This window comes from Leuciscus leuciscus, assembly GCF_965113295.1.
Source record: "Leuciscus leuciscus genome assembly, chromosome: 3".
NCBI lineage: Eukaryota > Metazoa > Chordata > Actinopteri > Cypriniformes > Leuciscidae > Leuciscus > Leuciscus leuciscus.
The window spans coordinates 62072556-62092585 of record NC_138727.1 but is presented as its reverse complement, the minus strand read 5'-3'; the positions used below and the strand labels follow the sequence as shown (position 1 = coordinate 62092585).

General features: G+C 38.2%; 2 protein-coding genes across 9 annotated transcripts in view; both read right to left on the bottom strand.

Moving 5' to 3' along the window:
• LOC309493678 (polymeric immunoglobulin receptor-like) overlaps positions 1-18851 on the bottom strand; it is a 74484-nt gene extending 55633 nt beyond the window's left edge. For 4 of the 7 annotated variants that reach the window (XM_082162870.1, XM_082162871.1, XM_082162873.1 and 1 more), the window contains exons 1-3: positions 18265-18842; positions 17830-18162; positions 16784-17095 (exon numbers count right to left, since the gene is read on the bottom strand). In XM_082162870.1, the coding sequence (XP_082018996.1) occupies positions 16784-17095; positions 17830-18162; positions 18265-18319 (700 nt within the window). In that variant the 5' untranslated portion in view covers positions 18320-18842. Of the gene's footprint in view, positions 1-16783; positions 17096-17829; positions 18163-18264 lie in introns of all 7 variants that reach the window. The other 3 variants (XM_082162874.1, XM_082162868.1, XM_082162869.1) reach the window with 3 other exon arrangements.
• Positions 146-14313, bottom strand: LOC309493881 (CMRF35-like molecule 8). Of its 2 annotated transcripts, XR_014204060.1 has the most exons (3): positions 12969-14313; positions 4771-4878; positions 146-2656 (listed from the first exon to the last, which is right to left on the bottom strand). XR_014204060.1 is itself a non-coding variant. In XM_082163161.1 (2 exons), exons 1-2 carry the CDS (start codon positions 13285-13287, stop codon positions 4844-4846), a joined length of 354 nt encoding a protein of 117 aa, XP_082019287.1. In that variant the 5' UTR covers positions 13288-14312; the 3' UTR covers positions 3887-4843. The 2 variants fall into 2 exon arrangements, 1 of the variants encoding a protein (XP_082019287.1); XM_082163161.1 differs by lacking the exon at positions 146-2656 and having other exon boundaries at positions 3887-4878; positions 12969-14312.
• Positions 18852-20030: the final 1179 nt, after the last annotated feature.

Here is a 20030-nt window from a genome sequence, read left to right as displayed (position 1 = left end):
ATTGAGAACAGGTGCTGTTTTAGAAAGACCCAGAAACACAGAATAAACTCTTACCTGACATGATGAGCAGGAGAAATATGAGAAGTTTATGATCACAGATCTGGATCATTTTCTGCTTTATCTGTGAGCCACTGGTGGCCTGTGTTATGAAGAGCTGCTCTCTCTCTCTCTCTCTCTCTCTCTCTCTCTCTCTCTCTCTCTCTCTCTCTCTCTCTCGTGCACATGTGCGGAGTGATTGTGGGAAGTGTGCGACTGCGAGTGAATGAGTGACGGCGTTCTTGAGTGAGTTCCTTCTAACTTTTCTTTCTTTTGTATAATTTTGCTAGTTAGTAGTTTGTAGCAGGCTTATTTATAGTCCAGTCGTGTGGTGATTATGGGTTCAAACTCAGACGGGTTTTCAAACTTGACTGCCCGACATGGTTGCAAATGCATACCAGATGATTCGGTCCTAGGTGTCGGATGATAGGTGTCGGTGGAAGATTGCTTGATAGCAATCGGAAATGAAATTGGTGCACAAAATATTTTGTCTGCGTCAAGGATGAATAAAGCTCTTGTTGTTTTTCTGAAGGAATTAACTATGGTGGATCATTTAGTTGAGTGTGGTGTATCAGTGAGAGATAATTTCATTCCTGTACTGCCGCTGTCTAACCTTTCAAAAAAGGTTATTCTTTCAAATGTCCCGCCGTTTATTCCCAACGATATGCTTGAACGCATTCTTGCGCGTTACGGCAAAATCGTCGGTTTAATGAAGATGATTCCTCTGGGTATAAAAAACCCAGATTTAAAACACATCATGTCTTTCAGAAGACAAATTTTCATGATTTTATGTGCTGTACATCAGAATTTGAATGTTTCAGTGAAGCTGACAGTGTTGAGTAAGGATTATACGATCTTCATTACTTCCGACACAATGAGATGTTTTGTCTGTGGAAAGCATGGACATACTAGACAGACGTGTCCCACAAAAAAGGACGCTGAACAAGTTAACAATGGGGATGAGTCAGTCACTGTTAATGAGCAGGTAAATCATACTCCTGATGAAAACAATGACAATAAAACTGTTCAGAACTCTGAAAAAGTTAGTGACAGCCTTAGTGTACCTAGTTCGTCTGGTTGTGTCGATAACTCTGATGTGGTCCCCATTGTTCCTGATGTATTGAGTGAAAATGTTGCTGGTGATCGTGTAGAAAAACGGGATGGTGCAGAACCTGTTGGTGCTGATAGCGCTAGGGTTTCTGAGCACATTGGAGAACAAGTGGAATTTGAGGGAGCGACGAATTTGATGGATTCACAAATAGATAACTTGTCGCATAATGAGACTAGAGATGGTTTCGAACATGATGGACGCTCTCTTTATGATTCTGACAGTGAATACTCAGATAGTTGTGGAGAGAGCATTGATGCAACCTCTCAAGGAAGTTCCACTTCTAAAACAAATGTATCCTACTATACGGTTGAACAGTTGAATCATTTTCTTGATTCTACAAAAAATCAACGGAGACCAAAAATTGAAAAGTTTTTTCCAAGTCTAAGGCTTTTCAATGAATCATGTGCCATTGCCATGAGAAAAGCTACTTTAGAGGAGCTTGATCAACCAAAACGCTACCGACTTAAGAAATTCTGAAAAATGTAAGAAAAGGAATGAAGACTCGATCTGCGAAAAACTATTAAGATTATGATGAGTTTTGTGGTGTTTGTGCTATTGCTCTTTGCATTTTTTTATCTGATCCCCATGACTTCATTTAATATAGGTTCTTTTAATATTAATGGTTGTCGGGGCATTGAGAAGAGAGCTGCATTATTTGATTATTTGCAGTTAAAAAAGACAGATATAGTCTTATTACAAGAGACGCATATGAATGTTCAAAATCAGACGCAATGGATGACCGAATGGAAGGGAAGAGCACTGCTTAGTCACGGTTCAAACTTAAGCGCAGGTGTTGCAATACTTCTTTCATCACGGGTAAATAGTCAAGCTTTTGTGTCTGAAATAATTTCTGGTCGGATTTTACGAGTGGATATTACTTTAGGAGATTCAAATTTTTCTTTTTTTAATGTGTATGCACCAAATACAGGGAATGAATGTATATCTTTTTTTGAAAAACTCTCTGAAGCTGTATCAGAATGTTCCCAGGATAAGATTATTGTGTTGGGGGGTGATTTTAACTGTACTTTAGATCAAGCTGTGGATAGGAATCATGAGGAACCTCATGCTTGTTCAGCTGAAGCACTTAGGTCAGTTATTAATTATCATAGTTTTACTGATTTATGGAGAGACAGTTTTCCAGGGGTGAGGCAGTATACCTGGCTCAAACAGAACTCTAATGAAATATCAGCTGCAAGACTTGACCGGTTTTATGTGAAAGCTAATAATCGAGGGAGATTTGTTGGTGTCTCTATTTCACCAAACTTCTTGTCTGATCACCATTATATTTCTATGATAGTTTCCGTTCCTTGTATTAAATCTTATTCTACATATTGGCACTTTAATAATAATTTACTCCAGGATAATTATTTTATTAATGCTTTTCATTTCTTTTGGAAAGCTTGGAAAGAGGAAAGAGATAGTTTTTCATCCTTAAGTCGTTGGTGGGATATAGGAAAAGTCCAGGTAAAACTTTTCTGTCAACAGTATACTGCTCACAGCACCAGAGCCCTTAAGGAGAAAATGAAGATACTAGAACAAAATATACTTCAGTCTAACTTTCAAGCCAATAATGATGGCTTCATCAAGCCATCATCTTTCACATATGTTGAAATAAATAAATTTCTCTTAAAGAATCTTTTGGAGGAAAGAGGAAAGGGTGCTTTGATTAGAGCAAGATATACACTCATTTAAATAAAATGGATGCCCCTACAGTTTTTTTTTTTGGACTAGAAAAAAAGTCCAGAGATAAGAAGTATTTTCATAAATTAAAACTTTCTAATGGACAAGAAATAACTGATCAACAAGAAATCAATGCTGTTGCTTTGTCTTTTTATAAAAAATTGTATCAGGCAGAAGCATGCGAAGAATCAGTTGTAAATGAGTTTCTATGTGATCTTCCTCAGGTTTTAGAACAAGATAAAAAAGATTTAGAGAGTTCTCTTAATTTCTCTGAGATTTCAAAAGCTGTTTTAGAGCTGAATCCTGGAAAGTCTCCTGGGATAGATGGCCTGACAGCAGAGCTTTATAAATGTTTCTGGAACTTGTTGGGACAGGACTTTTATGAAGTTTTGTTAGAATGTTTTGATCAGGGGATTCTTCCTTTGAGCTGCCGAAGAGCTGTCTTGACTCTAATCCCTAAGAAAGGAGATTTGGGTTTTTTGAAAAATTGGCGCCCTGTATCACTTTTAACTGTTGATTTGAAGATATTGTCAAAGGCTATAACAAACCGATTAAAGCAATTTATATCAAGTGTTATATGCAACTATTTTTGATAATCTTTTTTTGATAAGAGATCTGATATCTATTGAGAAAAAAGATGCATTGAATATAGGTTTACTTTCTCTTGATCAAGAGAAGGCCTTTGATCGGGTAGATCATGTATATCTTTTTAAATCTTTAGAGGCTTTTGGTTTTGGGTCCAATTTTGTGTCTCTTATTAAGCTTCTGTATAATAATATTTACAGTATGCTTAGAATCAATGGTTCCTTGACCAGCCCCTTTCCTGTAACTCGAGGTATAAGACAGGGGTGTCCACTTTCTGGATTACTATATGCCATTTCAATCGAACCATTGTTGGTTTCTTTAAGGAATAGATTACATGGTGTGAGCATCTCTGGTTGTCCAGATTTAACCCCTGTAAAATTTACAGCATATGCTGATGATGTCACTGTTGTTGTATGTGTTGATTTAAAAATCTTGCTTTCCCCTGTTGTTTAATTTCATGGAAACAGACACCAGTGATTTTGCCAAGAGATATCTTATTTATTTGGGTTATAAAACATAGGAGGAAGAGACAATGGACCAAGCGAAGGTCTAATTCAGCTTCTCAGTCATCTTTCCTACATTTCCATCTCTTCCTGATTTTCGGACAAACAGGGCTTGGTTTTTATATCCCTGACCAAGGAAAAAACGACATCACCATAGGAACACATACATTCAGCAGAAGAACATATGGTTTCCATTAACGTTGGAATGTATTCCCCTTATACTATGCTTGATGAAAAACTGCATATACATTTCAGTCCAGCAGCACACTCAAGTCCAAAGTCTCCCAAAGTCTCTCCCACATATTCACAAAATACAATGAGTACAAATAATTATGAATGTATATAAAGAGTATAAAAGAGATACATAATACTACTGATTATGAATATTAATAAAAGGTAAAAAAGTAATAATAATACTAAAAACATTAAATGATGAAATTTGAGTCTTCAGTATGCAATGTTGATTATATTGACAATTTAACAACTTGTTTAAATTCTTTTAAAAAAGCGACATCTGCATATATAAATTGGGAGAAATGTACAACATTATTGATGGGAGAATGGAGAGAAAATGGACCTCCTCAATTACCTCAACAGTGTCAGTGGACTCGAGATGGTTTTAAAATCCTTGGCATTTACTTTGGGACTGATGAGTATATGGAGAAAAATTGGGAGGGACTTTCTGACAAAGTGATAGGGAGAATCCAGAGGTGGAGATGGATTCTTCCACAGCTTTCGTACAGAGGAAGAGTTTTGATAATTAACAATCTGGCAGCTTCAATGCTGTGGCATAAACTCACTGTCCTGAACCCTCCTAAAGACTTCTTCATAAAAATACAGAAGGCATTTGTTGACCTTTTCTGGAATGGTCATCATTGGCTTCCACCTGGAGTTCTTTATCTGCCGGTAGCAGAAGGGGGACAAGGCCTCATTCATGTGGAGTCAAAGATGAAGGCAATGAGACTGCAAACATTAAAAAAGATACTTTATTGGACAGATAGAGTGTCTTGGATACCATTAAGTCTCATTTTGCTTCAAAATATGACCAATGTAAAGCTGGACAGACAGTTGTTTCTAATTGAAAAGTCCTATGATCCAGAAACTCGGTTGTCTTATGTTGACTTTTATGCATCAGTGCTGAAAGCATGGGGACTGTTTGAGATGACAAGAGATAACAATGAACATTATGGTATTCTTGAACCTTTGTTTTTTAGAGAGTTAGATAACTATTATTGTCATTGTCCTTATTGTGTCATATATGTGTTTGGGCTGTATATTATTACATTATCAGGTTAGAATAGTTATAGTATATTGTTATTATTAATTATAGTAGCTATATTATAGTCTTGTTATATTAATTAGATAAGATTATTTGGATCTGGACTAGACTGCTTTTTGATTTGGATTGCCCTTTTGAATTTGTTTGCATTTTGTGACCTCTTCCTTTTTCCTGGAGATGGAGCAGCGAGAAAGAGGAAATCCTCCCCTATCTGGGCTCAACAGAAGCATCCGTGTTCTTATTTATATCAGCTGGCACTGGCATTGTTATGTTCCCCTGCATCCTTTGTTCCTTGTGAAAGGATCTTTTCCAAGGCTGGAGAGATTTGGTCCGAGAAGAGGAATCATCTAAACCCCAACACACTTGAAATAATTCTGTTTCTCAATAAAAATCTATTGTAATCATTTCTTCACCCACCCCAAACTGCAGTGTTGCAGATTGCTCCTCTATATCCCCAGTCCCATAAGCACAACACTGCACTAAAACTAGTAACAGTTCACTGCACAATAACCACCAGAAACAGTTTTCCCACCCCAGACTATTCTGTTGCAGTTTACATTATTACTCTCCCTCCACTATAAGCACTGCACTCAACACAGTGTCACTTTTGTTGTTCATACTGTCACTATACAAACAATTTATGAATAATTAATTAACGATCTGTGTGACAGTTGTCTCTGCACAAGTAAATTAGTAAGTAAAATAAAAAAATAAGTAAATTAATTTGTCTGCTATTTCTTTGCACAGTAGCTAGGTGTCACTAGCGAGCAATGCTGAATGAAGCTTTGAGTAATGAACCTTTGGCTGAAGCAATGGGCTGCGAGGTCTCAGTGGTTCAGCCTCATTTTGCCATCACTAGTCACAGGTGTTTGTAATGTAGTCCACTGAGGCAAGTTGTAGTCGAGAACCCATGTGCAGTTTATTAGTGATGTGACGTTCGGCACAGAGGCTTCGAAGCTTGTATCAAATAAACATCACGCACTGAAGTAGTGTATCGGAGCTTGATTCGTTTTGCCATAACGTGATCTGTGACGTCCGAAGCTTCGTTTCCACACACAGTCACGTGACTGCTTCATATTCATATTCAAAAATAGCATGAACCCCTTGAGCAGGTTTCGAGTGTCATGCCCTTCGGTAGTAGTGAATACAAAAAGAAATAGATTTAGCCCTCACACTGTTGAACAAGTTTCTTTAAATTTATTAAATTACCCACAAAATAAAATGCCAACTCCCCAGTTCACAAGCACTTTCACTACCCAGTTCACAAGCACTTCACCATTCCACAACAATTTTCTTTTATTTTGATTATATATCCCTACATGAGCCTTGCCTATGAACTCGTAGGATTAGGACTGAGGCTAAAGTTTATGTGAATAAGGCTGCATTTGTAGATCAAAGCAGATTCATAAGAATTGTTTCTGTATAAGTGAATTAGTCCCATTTATTATTATTTTTTTCATCAATGAATTCATACAGTTGTTTGTTCACATTGTATAAGAACTACATCAACACTAACATGAATTATGAGGATTAATTGTATTGCTTTGCAGTTTACAGAGCACAAAGTGATTTATTAAATTATATATATATATATATATATATATATATATATATATATATATATATAATTATTATTTTTTTATTTTTTTTAAACGGTCTTCTGGGACGGAAAGTCAGCTTTTCCACCTTTTGACCACAAGATGTCGTTAGTGAGCAACGTGTTGAAAAGCTTCGAGTAATGAACCATTTTACGATACAGTCGCGGGGGAAAGCCCCGGTGCTTCACAAAGCTTCATTTCACCATCACTACAGTTTATTCAAAGATCAACTAAAAGTGACAAAAACATTGACTTGATATTAACGTGACACATAAACACTTGGCATAAATATAAATGCACTAACCAAAAAACAACATTAAAGACAGACAAGAGACAATGGCAACATGAGGGCTATTTATACACAAACACTCATCACATAACACGGAACACCTGAAATCAATCAAATAATGAGCCAATGACAAACAAGACACATGACCAGAACAACCAATGAGAACATAACGCATTAGACTAGGGAAGCACATGACATGATCACATGACAAAACCAGGAACCTAGACTAAGCCAAATTACAAAATAAAAGACATGAAACATGGAAGTGATAACACAACCCAAAACCAACTGTGACAAAGTAATTGGTTTTATAAGCCATGATGGGTGCAGTTGTATAATAACTAAATGACTCTGACTAATTATTTTATTTTTTATGGAACTTTCTTTTTTCTTCACTACATTGCAAAGATCAGATTTTTTTCTCCACTTAGTTTCAGTAAATTTAGGTCTATCTTATTTGTGTCGCTTTAGAAACCTCTCGTTTACTGTAGTAACATTTTATTAGTGTTTCTCAACTTCAACTTATACAGGGTTTGTGTACACCAGGGGTCGGCAAGTAACTTTGGCCGCGGGCCAATATTTTTTTTAGCCAGTAGATGGCGGGCCAGCTACACGGAGTAGGCCTATGGATACAAATGAAATACTCTTATATAGGCCTATAATTGTGGAATATGATGTGTCCGTCACCGTCTGTGGATCATTCATTCAATCTTTTTTTTTCAAATTAAAACCAAAAATAAAAAGATGAAAAACGACTTGTTTTTCCATTATTTATTTCCTGAACTGAAATGAAAAAAAACGAATAAGGACGGGTTTTCTGATTTTCTGATTGTGCTCAGATCAAAAATAGAAAAAATGAATTACTGGATTAGACAAATTTTAATTTTTAATTTAACACCTTATGCATATATCAAGGAAATCATTTTAAACAGATCAAGTACTATTGTGGTAACAGATTACAGCCATTTTAATAAAGGTGTGAATAGCAATCATGCCTCATTCGCTTACAGTCCGACTTTTGAACTTTATTCCTTTTTTTTTATTATTATTTATTCGGGACACACACATACACACCTAAGGTTTAAGGAGGTCTGCGGGACTGTTTTTTTTTCCGTCCCGCTCCCACAAGGTTCTATTCAGCAACCGCTTAAAATACACTCGGTGTTCACCCGCTTTATTTCCCGACCTGACGGGTCCAAAAAATTTAGATCTCGTTTCCATAATCTCACATTCAAATGTCTCTAACGGAAAGAAGGAGATTAAGTAGCCTATAATAATTATAAATGCTATACAAAAATTGTGTTCGTGTCAATATAAATAGTAGGCTATTTTAACATTGTACTGTCAGCAGAGAAAAAAAATGCCACAGAAAAAAAAGAAAGAAATATAAATAACATAAATTAAATAGGACAAAGCCTATCACTCAAATTTCTAAGCAACATAAACGAAAATCATATTGCCCTACTGACAAATGAAGTAGTCTATTTTCTGCCGAACTATTTCAAACATCCTTGCAAAAAAAGAATGTTGTTGACTGACAATGGTTTCAGTACCAAACAGCTCCTCAGAGATAGCTGTACAGGTGGTCAGAATTAAGTGCGGATACGCTGTCAAAAGATGTCGGGAGTGGGCTATTGTCAGTCAGACCGCCCGCTCCGTCCAAAGTACACCAGAGTTCTGACCGCTACCGTCTTTTGACACGCGAATGGACACAAAGTGGTCAAGCGTATAACTAGACGCGGCAGGCGCGAATTTGACGCGCTATTCGCGTCCGGTGTGAACGCACAGTTATACTTTAAAATGTAATCCCGCGCCGCATGATTCCCTATGGGCGTTTCACACAGTATGCGGCGGTGAAATCGCCGCGCGACTACGGCTTTTCTCAAGTAGTGGAAGAGTTTTGTGCAGCATTTAGGACTACCAAAATAATCCGGCGGGCCAGAAAATATTGCTGGCGGGCCAGTTTTGGCCCACGGGCCGCCAGTTGCTGTTCCCTGGTGTACACCATCCACCACGAATAAACATTTCACAATTCAATTCTCTTGCCATTGTGGGATGTAGGCTAAAGCTGTATTTTCTGTTTATTATAGTGAAGACAACTCTGAACACATTTCCCATCATGGATGCCTATGAAAGACGACTGAACCAATCAGAGTAAGAATGGGGCGGACCCACACATCACATGAATCTAGATCTGTTGGAAGCATCGCGTCAAGTATGATCAGACCTTACAGTTTTACTTATATCACCATCTTTGATATTACTTTAGTCACTGTCACTCTGGTTAGAGTTGTTTTCTTGTTCATACAGACCGTGTTTTTCCATTCCACCGCGCTGCTTTTCCATGGTTTTCAATGTAAACAAAAGACAGACATCTTTAATCGATAATCGATCTGGCTCGTGTCTCGCTTCATGGCACGGCTTTCCAAAAACGTGGAGCTCAAGTTAAAAGAAGTTCAACTTATAAAAGATATGTCTCTAGATCTTGCGTTTTTCCCCCCGTTCCACTGCCTGTGTTTCATGTTTTTAACAGCGAAAATGCCCATGGATTCAGATATGTAACCCAACAGTTTCACTCAGTTTTACAAGGTCATCATACTCAGATTCTAGTCAGAATGTGAGTCTGATCTGCTCCATTGGGCTGTGATTATGGGGCGTGTTTCAACCGAACCAGGAAAGAAAATGCCTCTGCACTCAATTGGACAGACCTACAACCAATCAGAGCAACGGAGTAAGTGACGTATGTTTTTCATTCATGTTTCCGATCGACAAATGCCTTGATCGCGGTTCTCTGTTCCTCTTTTAAAATTAATGCGCTGTTGATATCTTCTATAACAGACGAGATGGCGGAATCTACTCATGATGTTTCATAAAGTTCTGCAGGAGCACGTTCAAATAATCAATCCAATCAACTTGTCATCAAACAATGACCGTCTACACTATCAGCATGAGAGGAAGCATATATTTATTCACTCTGCCAACTCACCTAACATTCCTTGACAGTTTTCAGCATCCCTCCACTCACTCTCGGCCTGTTCTTCCACAGCCAGGAATACGGGGGGAGCCTACTTTGGGTTCGGGCCGAATACCGAGCCCGGAGCCTCTCCTCGGACAGCACACCAAATATGCATTTATTCTATCTGACTTATTTGTAAGTGTGAACTCGTGAAACTCAATTCTCCAGCGGCAGTCATCTTTGTTGTAAACGAATTCAACCCGAGCGCTCGTTGGTGACGTGGATGATTACGTTACCGTTGCTCATCTGTCCATCATCGTATAAAGCCCGCCCTGACAATTTGATTGGTCCGAACAATTTTTGTTCGGGCATAATAGCTCCTCAACGGATCAAGTCCAGACCGAACTTCCCGACCTAAAAATTTTGTGGGCGGGGCTAAGTTCTGCTGGCATCCAGGCTAAGGTCATCATGGACTAACAGTTGCATTTATTTCCTGCCGTACTGAAGTCCTGTCTGAATGATCTGTAGTTTGAAATATGACCGTTGAATAGGTGAGAGAATCAGAGGCGTCGTGTTCACCAAACACTGGAAGGCCCAAACTGTAGCCAGCATGAGTGTTTGTGCACATGATCTCTTCATAATGACAGACAGTGTGTGTGTCCTGAAACAAGAGAAGAAAGAGATGAGCAAGGAAATGGTCAACAGGAAAGATGATTAGAATCCACAAGTTAACGGTTACAAACAGATTGAGATCAAACTCAAACATAATGAAACTCACTTCTTCAGTCAGCAGGTTTTCAGCCGAGAAATGAGCGAGACCTTTCATCCACACTCCTGTTTCGGGACACCAGATTGGGAAATGAAGTAAAGGTCTTTAATTTGACAGGATGTGAAAGTCCAGTTATGAAAATGTTATATATAAGGTGAAAAATAGCTAAGCATGTAAAATGATGTCTTTTGACAGAGAGAAAGACAGTTTTACATCGTCTCTTTAGTTTCAAACCGAAATAAGCAAACAATGACAATCCAGACACCATCATTATCACCATAACCAATGCCATAATGTAGACTGTTGAAAAACCATGAAAAACAGATGAAAATAATCCCAAATGTCCTGTTTTTAAGGAAATCTGGAGAGTTGGATTGTTGTAAGTAACAGAATATGTACCTAGTTGTAATTTTGGTGATGAAGAGTATGATGAAGGTGGTAAAGTTGAAGATGAAGGTGGTAGTGATGAGGTTGAAGATGTGACGGGTCTGATGGATTCACTATCTTCAGTCGCTGGTTTAGTCATGTGATCTGAAGCTGTTCTGGTTGGTTTAAGTGACCTCCTCTTTGATGCGTCTGAAACACAAATGATCGTTGGGTTTAACTTATGATACATAATCTATAGATGATGACATCAGAAATCTAAATGACAGTCTGTAGTTTATGCAGTTATTGCAGAATAAAAACTATTTAAGATTGTTTGCTTGCATATATTGAGCCTGCATTTAAGAAGAAGTCATATTGTGGCCAGTCATGTGACCACTTTGATCTTTATATGACACAGCTGTTATTAGCGCTTCACTGATGTCAAGGGTGTGTGGAAATATAGCGCTGTATGTGTGACCAGCAACACTTGTTAAATACAGTCTTCTAAAGTCACTAAATCAGGGCATAAATGAGAGATGTAAGTGTCTCAAATTCTCATTAATTCTATACTGCATCCTTGAGTCTCTGTTATAGTGACAGTATGGGATGTTTTATCAGATTCCATCTAATCTTATGTAAATCATGTCAGCTGTTTTGGTGTGAACAAAGTTAACAATGACTGATAATGGAATAAATATAAAATGAAAAGGTATTTTACTACAGAAAGACCTGAACTTTTGTGTACAGATAATGTATATTTTGTGTTTTGAATGAGTGATTTCTCCATAACTGAGACAGTGTTGTGTGTGAGGAAGTGATGCGGGTCAGTGTGTGTGGTGTGAACACTCATCATCATCTACAGAGGATACTGTGGTTTCTGTTATCTCGCCTTTTTACTAGAGATGCACCGATTGATCGCGTGAGCGTCAAGCAGGAGCGTCGCGAGCAGTGAAGCGTGTGTTTCGGCGCCGAGTCTATTTGCTGCACTGCTCACGCTCAATTAAAGGGAATGCACACTTTTGATGGACAAAATAGCCTTAATAGGGTTTCACAAAAAAAGTGCCCAAAATGCACAGAATTTGCGTGTTTTAACAAGAACTGGATTAGGCTATGTCAGAAAAGGAAACGAAGACTAATATTTATATAAAATGTACCCATTTAAAGTTGTTTTATTATTCAGTTTGTACAAGTGATTGCAATAGGCCTGTGTGTGTGTGCTTTGAGAAATATCTTTATACTGCAAGGCTATATTTATTTTATTTTTTATTTATATATTATTTTATTGCCATTCCCTGTTTTCATACAGAAGTTTAGTTTGCTAAATACAGATATAAAAAAAATTATTGGATATTGAATGTGAAAAGGAAATGGTTCTTCCATAACACTGCACTTTAGATGTGTGTGAATTACCTGGAGTCATTTATATAGTTCTATTTTATAGTGTTTATCTGTTAAAAAAAATATGTACTATGCAAATTGTAAAATGTTCTATTACAAAGAAGATATAAAATAAATATTTGTGTGTGCTGTAAAGTGGTTAGAAAAAATGAAATCAGAATCGGCTAAAATCGGTATCGGCAGATCAAACTTAATGAAAAATCGGAAATCGGAATCGGCCCAGAAAATTGTAATCGGTGCATCTCTACTCTTTACATCTTTACAACACGTGACACAGCGCTCTCTCAGACACACACAGATCTCTCTGATGTTACTGATATATTAGTTATGATTATATGTGTTTTACACCATATCTATGTGCACTGTCCACTTCACTCATACAGAATATTCTGATTTACCAGGTTTAATTTCCAGTTTAATCTCTGTGTATTTATCAGGTTGTAGTTGTCTTGTCCTCACACCACACCAGTATTTGCCTTGATCCTCTGTTCTCAGATCAGTGATGGTGACGGTGAAGATGCGGGTCGTTCTGTCATCGGTCAGAGAGAATCTCCTGTCTTTAGCTGGAGATCCAGATTCAACAGGAATGTCTTTATTGAGTACTAGACACTCTCCTCTGCAGAGATACTTATTCTGCTCTTCATATCCAGACTCATAGGGACAGCGTATTCCAACTTTTCCTCCTTCATAACCAGTGAAAGTCAAGATCTCCGTCATCTCAGAAGACGGAGATCTCTCTCTCTCTCTCTCTCTCTCTCTCTCTCTCTCTCTCTCTCTCTCTTTCTCTCTGTCTCTCTCTCTCTATCTCTTTGTCTCTCTCTCTCTCTTTCTCTCTCTCTCTCTCTCTCTTTCTCTTTGTCTCTCTCTCTCTATCTCTCTCTCACTCACTCACTCTCTCTTTCTCTTTGTCTCTCTCTCTCTATCTCTCTCTCTCACTCACTCACTCTCTCTCTCTCTCTCTCTCTCTCTCTCTCTCTCTCTCTCTCTCTCTCTCTCTCTCTCTCTCTCTCTCTCTCTCTCTCTCTCGCAGAGTGCATGCTGGGAGTGTGTGGGAGGTGAGCGCGCGTTGGTGAGAGTGATTGTGAAATTCTTGTTTCCAATTTCTCCTTTACTTTTTTTCTTTTTCTTCCCCCCCCCTCGCCCAAAAGTCTTATTGTTTCTTTATTAAAGCAGGGCTCAGTAGTATTCTCGCTTTTTGCTTGCAGGTTTCTCTCTAGAGCTCCCCCACAGCTTCGGAATAGATATTTGACAACACTGTTGTAAAAACTCGTTGGCGATTCTCAGGCTACGTTTACACGGAAACGATCTGAAGAGAAAACGCAAAAGTGATCACTTTTTATTCTGCGTTTAGACGAGCGTTATGGGGGGGAAATCTGCGTGCATATGGTGACGCAAAAGTGTGTGAAATTCAATGTAGTATGCACTCCAGGCGGCTAGGTGGCAATGTGAAGCACTGATCGGTGCCTTCACTGTCTAGCAGACTTTTGCGTTTTACCGTTTAGATGGAAACGCGACGGTGGAGCATTTTTAAGATTTCCACTCTGGAGGGTGGTTTCACTTTTTTGCGTTTTTAAGCCCCAAAAACGCCGTCGCCGTCTAAACGAAAGGCACATCTGATAAAATATTTTTACGTTTTCACCCGCGAGCGTTCTCGTGTAAACAGGGCCTCAGACACCAGAGGCTAGTAGATCAACGACATCAAAGCAGATGGGACATTCTTTAAAACGTCACTGAATAGTTTTTTTCGTTTACTGAAATTGTGGTTTATGTCAGCTGAATGGGCGGCACGCTTTTTAGAGAAGATAAGGCAACATTTTTTTTGGAAGAGCTGCCCCTAGTTATAGGAGAGCAGGTTGGTTTTGAGAATATAATTTCGGCCTCACAGATGAATAAAGCTGTCGTGGTATTTTTAAAATCAGACTCTCTGGTCAATCAGTTGACTGTGAGCGGAATGTGTGTGAAAGAAACGTTTGTTTCGGTAACCCCGCTGTCCGCTCCAGCAACGAAAATCATAATCTCGAACGTCCCACCTTTTATATCCAACAAGATCTTAACGAAAGAACTGCAGAGGTTTGGAAAGATCGCAAGCCCTGTCAGAATGATTCCCCTTGGATGTAAAATGAATTGTACTAAAAAAAACGTTGCCTTATCTTCTCTAAAAAGCGTGCCGCCCATTCAGCTGACATAAACCACAATTTCAGTAAACGAAAAAAACTATTCAGTGATGAAATGTTTTCTGTGTTGACACAAATCTTGTGCGATGTCCTAAACTGCCGAGATAATACACGAAATAAACACAATGCCTGCCATAGGCTACACGTCTGCTAATGACATGTCCGATACGCATAATACGAATGACTCATTTGAACCATTCACTTTAATGAAGGGTTAAAACAACTGATCTGTGTATAACATTTTTTTAATCGGTAACACTTTACAATAATCTTCCATTTATTAAACTCTAGTTAACTACATTAGTTAACATACTATTAATAAACTGCACTTCCACGGCATTGTTAATATTAATTTTAATTTTCAGGCTACTAATAGCCTACATTATTGAAATCAAAAGTTGTATTTGTTAACATAGTTAACATAGCATCTAAGATTATCTCGTCCCGGGCCCAGGCAAGACTGTCAGCTGGCCTGGTTGGGGGTAATGCATTACAAGTAGTAATGCATTGTATATTTTGCAAATATTGTACACTGGACCAAATTCTTAATAAATAAAGTAAAAAAAATAAAATAAATAAATAAATAAATATATATATATATATATATATATATATATTTCTTCTTGCGTGACTTTATTTATATACGTGACCTTGAAGTAATCCAAAAGTAATCAGTTACATTACTTTCATATTATAGTACTTGGATTACGTTACTGAATACTTTTTTTATGAAGTAGTTTGTAACTGTAACGGAATACATTTTTAAAGTAACCCTCCCAAGCCTGCAAGTAACATGCATAACGCATTCAGATTACTTTTTTGATGTTACAAGTAATGTGTTACAAGTAACATGCATTACGTAATCAGATTTGTTTTTTATGTTACGAGTAATGTATTGTAACATGCATTACATAATCAGATTACTTTTTGATGTTGAGTAAAGAAACGCATTACAAGTAACATGCATTACGTAATCAGATTACTTTTTGATGTTATGAGTAAAAAAACGCATTACAATAACGTGCATTACAAAATCAGATTACTTTTTGATCTAACAAGTAATGCATTACAAGTGTCATACATTATGTAATCAGTATATACTGATGCACCTGCACTTACTACAGTACAGGCCTACAAACATGCTCACAGTGGGGTTTAGTAGTCTTGTCTAAAACTGTCATTTTCCTTCATTGAATAATGAAATTAGAAGACCAAACTCTGTTAAAAAGAGATTTGTGTGAACAATTTATTAGTCACAAGTAGCAGCTAATCGGGGTCATCACTAACAGCTCATCTAGATGCTTGCATATATTGAGCATGCATTTCAGAAGAAGTCATATTGTGGCACAAAGTCATGTGACCACTTTCAACTTTACACAGGGTTCCCGCACCTTGGTTAACTTCAAATTCAAGGACCTTTCAAGGACTTTCCAGGTCCAATACCCTCAAATTCAAGGACTTAATGTGGGAACACATTTGTTGTGTCGAACAACAAACGTTGAGGTTCCATCGTAGTTGTTTTATGCGCACATGAACGTCATGGCAACATACAACACATAGTGCCTCACACGGGAAACACTTAACGTAACGTGTAAATGTGCGTAGCTAACATAAATCAAGCAAGAATGCATGGGCCACGAAGTGTTGGCAAAATAACACATTAACGGACCGGAGGAAATAATATGGAATTTTTTTCCAGAAAACTAAATAAACAAAATAAATTCAAGCACTTTCAAGGAACTGTATCTATTGTGTTCATTTTCAAAAACGTTCCAGGGCCTTGGATTTTTTTTTTTTTTTCAGATTCACAAACTTTCAAGGATTTCAAGGACCCGTGGGAACCCTGCTTATATGACACAGCTGCTATTAACGCTTCACTGATGTCAAGGGTGTGGTGCAAATATAGCGCTGTATGTGTGACCAGCAACACTTGTTAAATACAGTCTTCTAGACTGCAAACAACGAACAAATCATTATATATAATTTTACAATCAGATGATGATCTTAAAAATAATATCAAAAGGCTGATGGCATCTTACCGTTATTAATGTTCAGATCTGTCACTGAAATCCACTTGCTCTTTTGTCCTGTCTCTCCAGCTCCACACCAGTATATCCCAGAATCCTCTAGTGTCAGATCAGTGATGGTCACAGTAAAAACTCCTGCAGATTCATCATCCCTCCGAGAGAATCTGCCGTTACTGTTTGTTTCTGATGAAACTTTGATACCCGATGTCTCACAGAGCGACGGGTCGCTTCCTTTGCACATGAACTTGATCTTGTTCTTCAAATCACTGTTATAATGGCAGGTGATGTTCAGATGTTCTCCAGTCACACGAGACACGACAGACACTAAATCAGGGCATAAATGAGAGATTTAAGTGTCCCAAATTCTCTGTTATAGTGACAGTATGGGATGTTTAGTCTAATGTAAATCATGTCAGCTATGTTTTGGTGTGAACGGCTTCTCTGTTAACAAAGATTGATAATGGAATAAATGAAGAGTTCAGATGTAAAAGCCTCTAAGTGCCATCTGAAATTTTCTTCTAGAATGATCATTTTTATCAAGCTCGTATAATTAAGTTCAGTAATTTCACTTAAATGACAATTAATAGGTTATTTTCATTGCCATTTAAGTTAAATTACTGAACTTAAATATACGAGCTTGATAAAAATGATCATTCTAGAAGAAAATTTCAGATGGCACTTAGAGGCTTTTGCATCTGAACTCTTCAAATATAAAATTAAAATGTATTTTACTACAGAAAGACCTGAACTTGTGTGTACAGATAATGTATACTTTGTGTTTTGAATGAGCGATTTCTCCATAACTGAGACAGTGTTGTGTGTGAGGAAGTGATGCGGGTCAGTGTGTGTGGTGTGAACACTCGCTCATCATCATCTACAGAGGATACTGTGGTTTCTGTCATCTCGCCTCTTTACATCTTTACAACACGTGATACAGCGCTCTCTCAGACACACACAGATCTCTCTGATGTTACTGATATATTAGTTATGATTATATGTGTTTTACACCATATCTATGTGCACTGTCCACTTCACTCATGCAGAATATTCTGATTTACCAGGTTTAATTTCCAGGATAATCTCTGTGTATGTATCATATGTTCCCAGTCCTGTCCTCACAGAACACCAGTATTTGCCTTGATCCTCTGTTCTCAGATCAGTGATGGTGACGGTGAAGATGCGGGTCGTTCTGTCATCGGTCAGAGAGAATCTCCTGTCTTTAGCTGGAGATCCAGATTGAACAGGAATGTCTCGAATGAGTACTAGACACTCTCCTCTGCAGAGATACTTATTCTGCTCTTCATATCCAGACTCATAGGGACAGCGTATTCCAACTTTTCCTCCTTCATAACCAGTGAAAGTCAAGATCTCCGTCGTCTCACACGCCAAGACTAAAAACATAAGAGAGAGAAACTCAGCTCAGAGCGAACATGGACCTGATTGAGAACAGGTGCTGTTTTAGAAAGATCCAGAAACACAGAATAAACTCTTACCTGACATGATGAGCAGGAGAAATATGAGAAGTTTATGATCACAGATCTGGATCATTTTCTGCTTTATCTGTGAGCCGCTGGTGTCCTGTGTTATGAAGAGCGCTCTCTCTCTCTCTCTCTCTCTCTCTCTCAGTCACTCACTCACTCACATACTCTCTCGCACACACACACACACACACTCTTTCTCTCTCACTTCCGGTGTGGTTGTTGAGCGAGTGTGAGCGTTGTGCAGACTGGTGTGAGTGAAGTTTTTTTCTCTTCTTTCTGCTTATCTTTGTGTTGATTTTCTTGTTGTCCGGTTTGTTAATAGTTTTGTTAGTTTAGTTTGAGGGCCGTGTGCGATCCGTTATTTGGAGGCCGAGCAAACACAGGGTTTGAGTTCACTCACGAGATCTGGATCATTTTCTGCTTTATCTTTGAGCCGCTGGTGGCCTGTGTTATGAAGAGCTCTCTCTCTCTCTCTCTCTCTCTCTCTCTCTCTCTCTCTCTCTCTCTCTCTCTCTCTCTCTCTCTCTCTCTCTCTCTCTCTCTCACTCTCTCTCTCTCTCTCTCTCTCTCTCTCTCTCTCTCTCACTCACTCACACACAGTGGCGTGCACAGACCTCCTCAGGGGCGGAAGGACCAAAAAGGGCTCCAAAAAAAAGTTCCTTGTTTTTTTATCCTTTATTTCCTTGGCATTCTATGAAAAGACGCTGATACAATTATAATGCATAACACATCAAACGAAAATAGCGCAATTATGATAATATTACTGAATATGATTTACTTTACCAAACAAAACAGTGAGGATCAAGAAGGCAGTTATGAGGAATTCATCTTTAGTTTTGTTGATGTTGTAAATTTTATGTATGTATTATATGCATTATGAAATCAGTAACAGTTTACAGTAAGGTTTCATTAGTTAAAGGTGCTCTAAGCGATCCCGGGAGTCGAAACTTCTTGTTGACATTCGAATTGTTGTCAAACAAAACGGAGGCTAGCTAGACCCCCCCTCCTCCTCATCCCGTCTCCTCCCTCCTCCCCTCCCTTCCGGCATAAAGGAAAGTCAAAGTAGTCTCTAAAAACAAAGTTAAGTTTTACTGATACTTCATTCAATGTGTAATGTCGCCAAGTTAGATAAATGCTTTTATATATTGCAGAACAGAATGCAGAAAAAGAGAAACATTGTCTTAAAATCGTTTCGCCACCTGAGGTTATAACTATAGCTCCCATACAAGGACGCAATAATAGCAAGATAACGTCAGCTTCGCGTTTCCCAGTGAGCATAAACAACGGCGGCGGCGTAAACAAATTTAGTCAAAGTTGTCAATAGCCTATAAATGAACATTCAAATCCATAACAAACAGTGGGTGAAAACATCATTCACACAAATTGTCGCCCTACTGTGAATTTGCTTGACCATTTACAATAGAGATTGATCGCTAGCTGAAACATATATGTTGTATTCACCAAAGCTAACGCTGACTGCATAGTTCTAGCTAATTACATTCTTGTGTTGGTTTGGTGAACATGAACGTCAATTTATAAAAGAAAAATGGATTTACCTGTTCTGCAAAAACAGAGCAACTGAATGTCGGATTGGAAGCCCTTCTGCCGGCGGAGTTCTCGCCATATTTCGAGGGTTTTTCCAATGTAAATTCGGGACTTCGCGCGTTCCTTATCCTTGTCCCTTATCCTTGTCCCTCTTCTTTACAATTTGTTCATCGGAACGTCGTCTCTTTAGTCGTGTGTCGGCCATAATTCAAACTTCCCTCTTCATGCTTCTC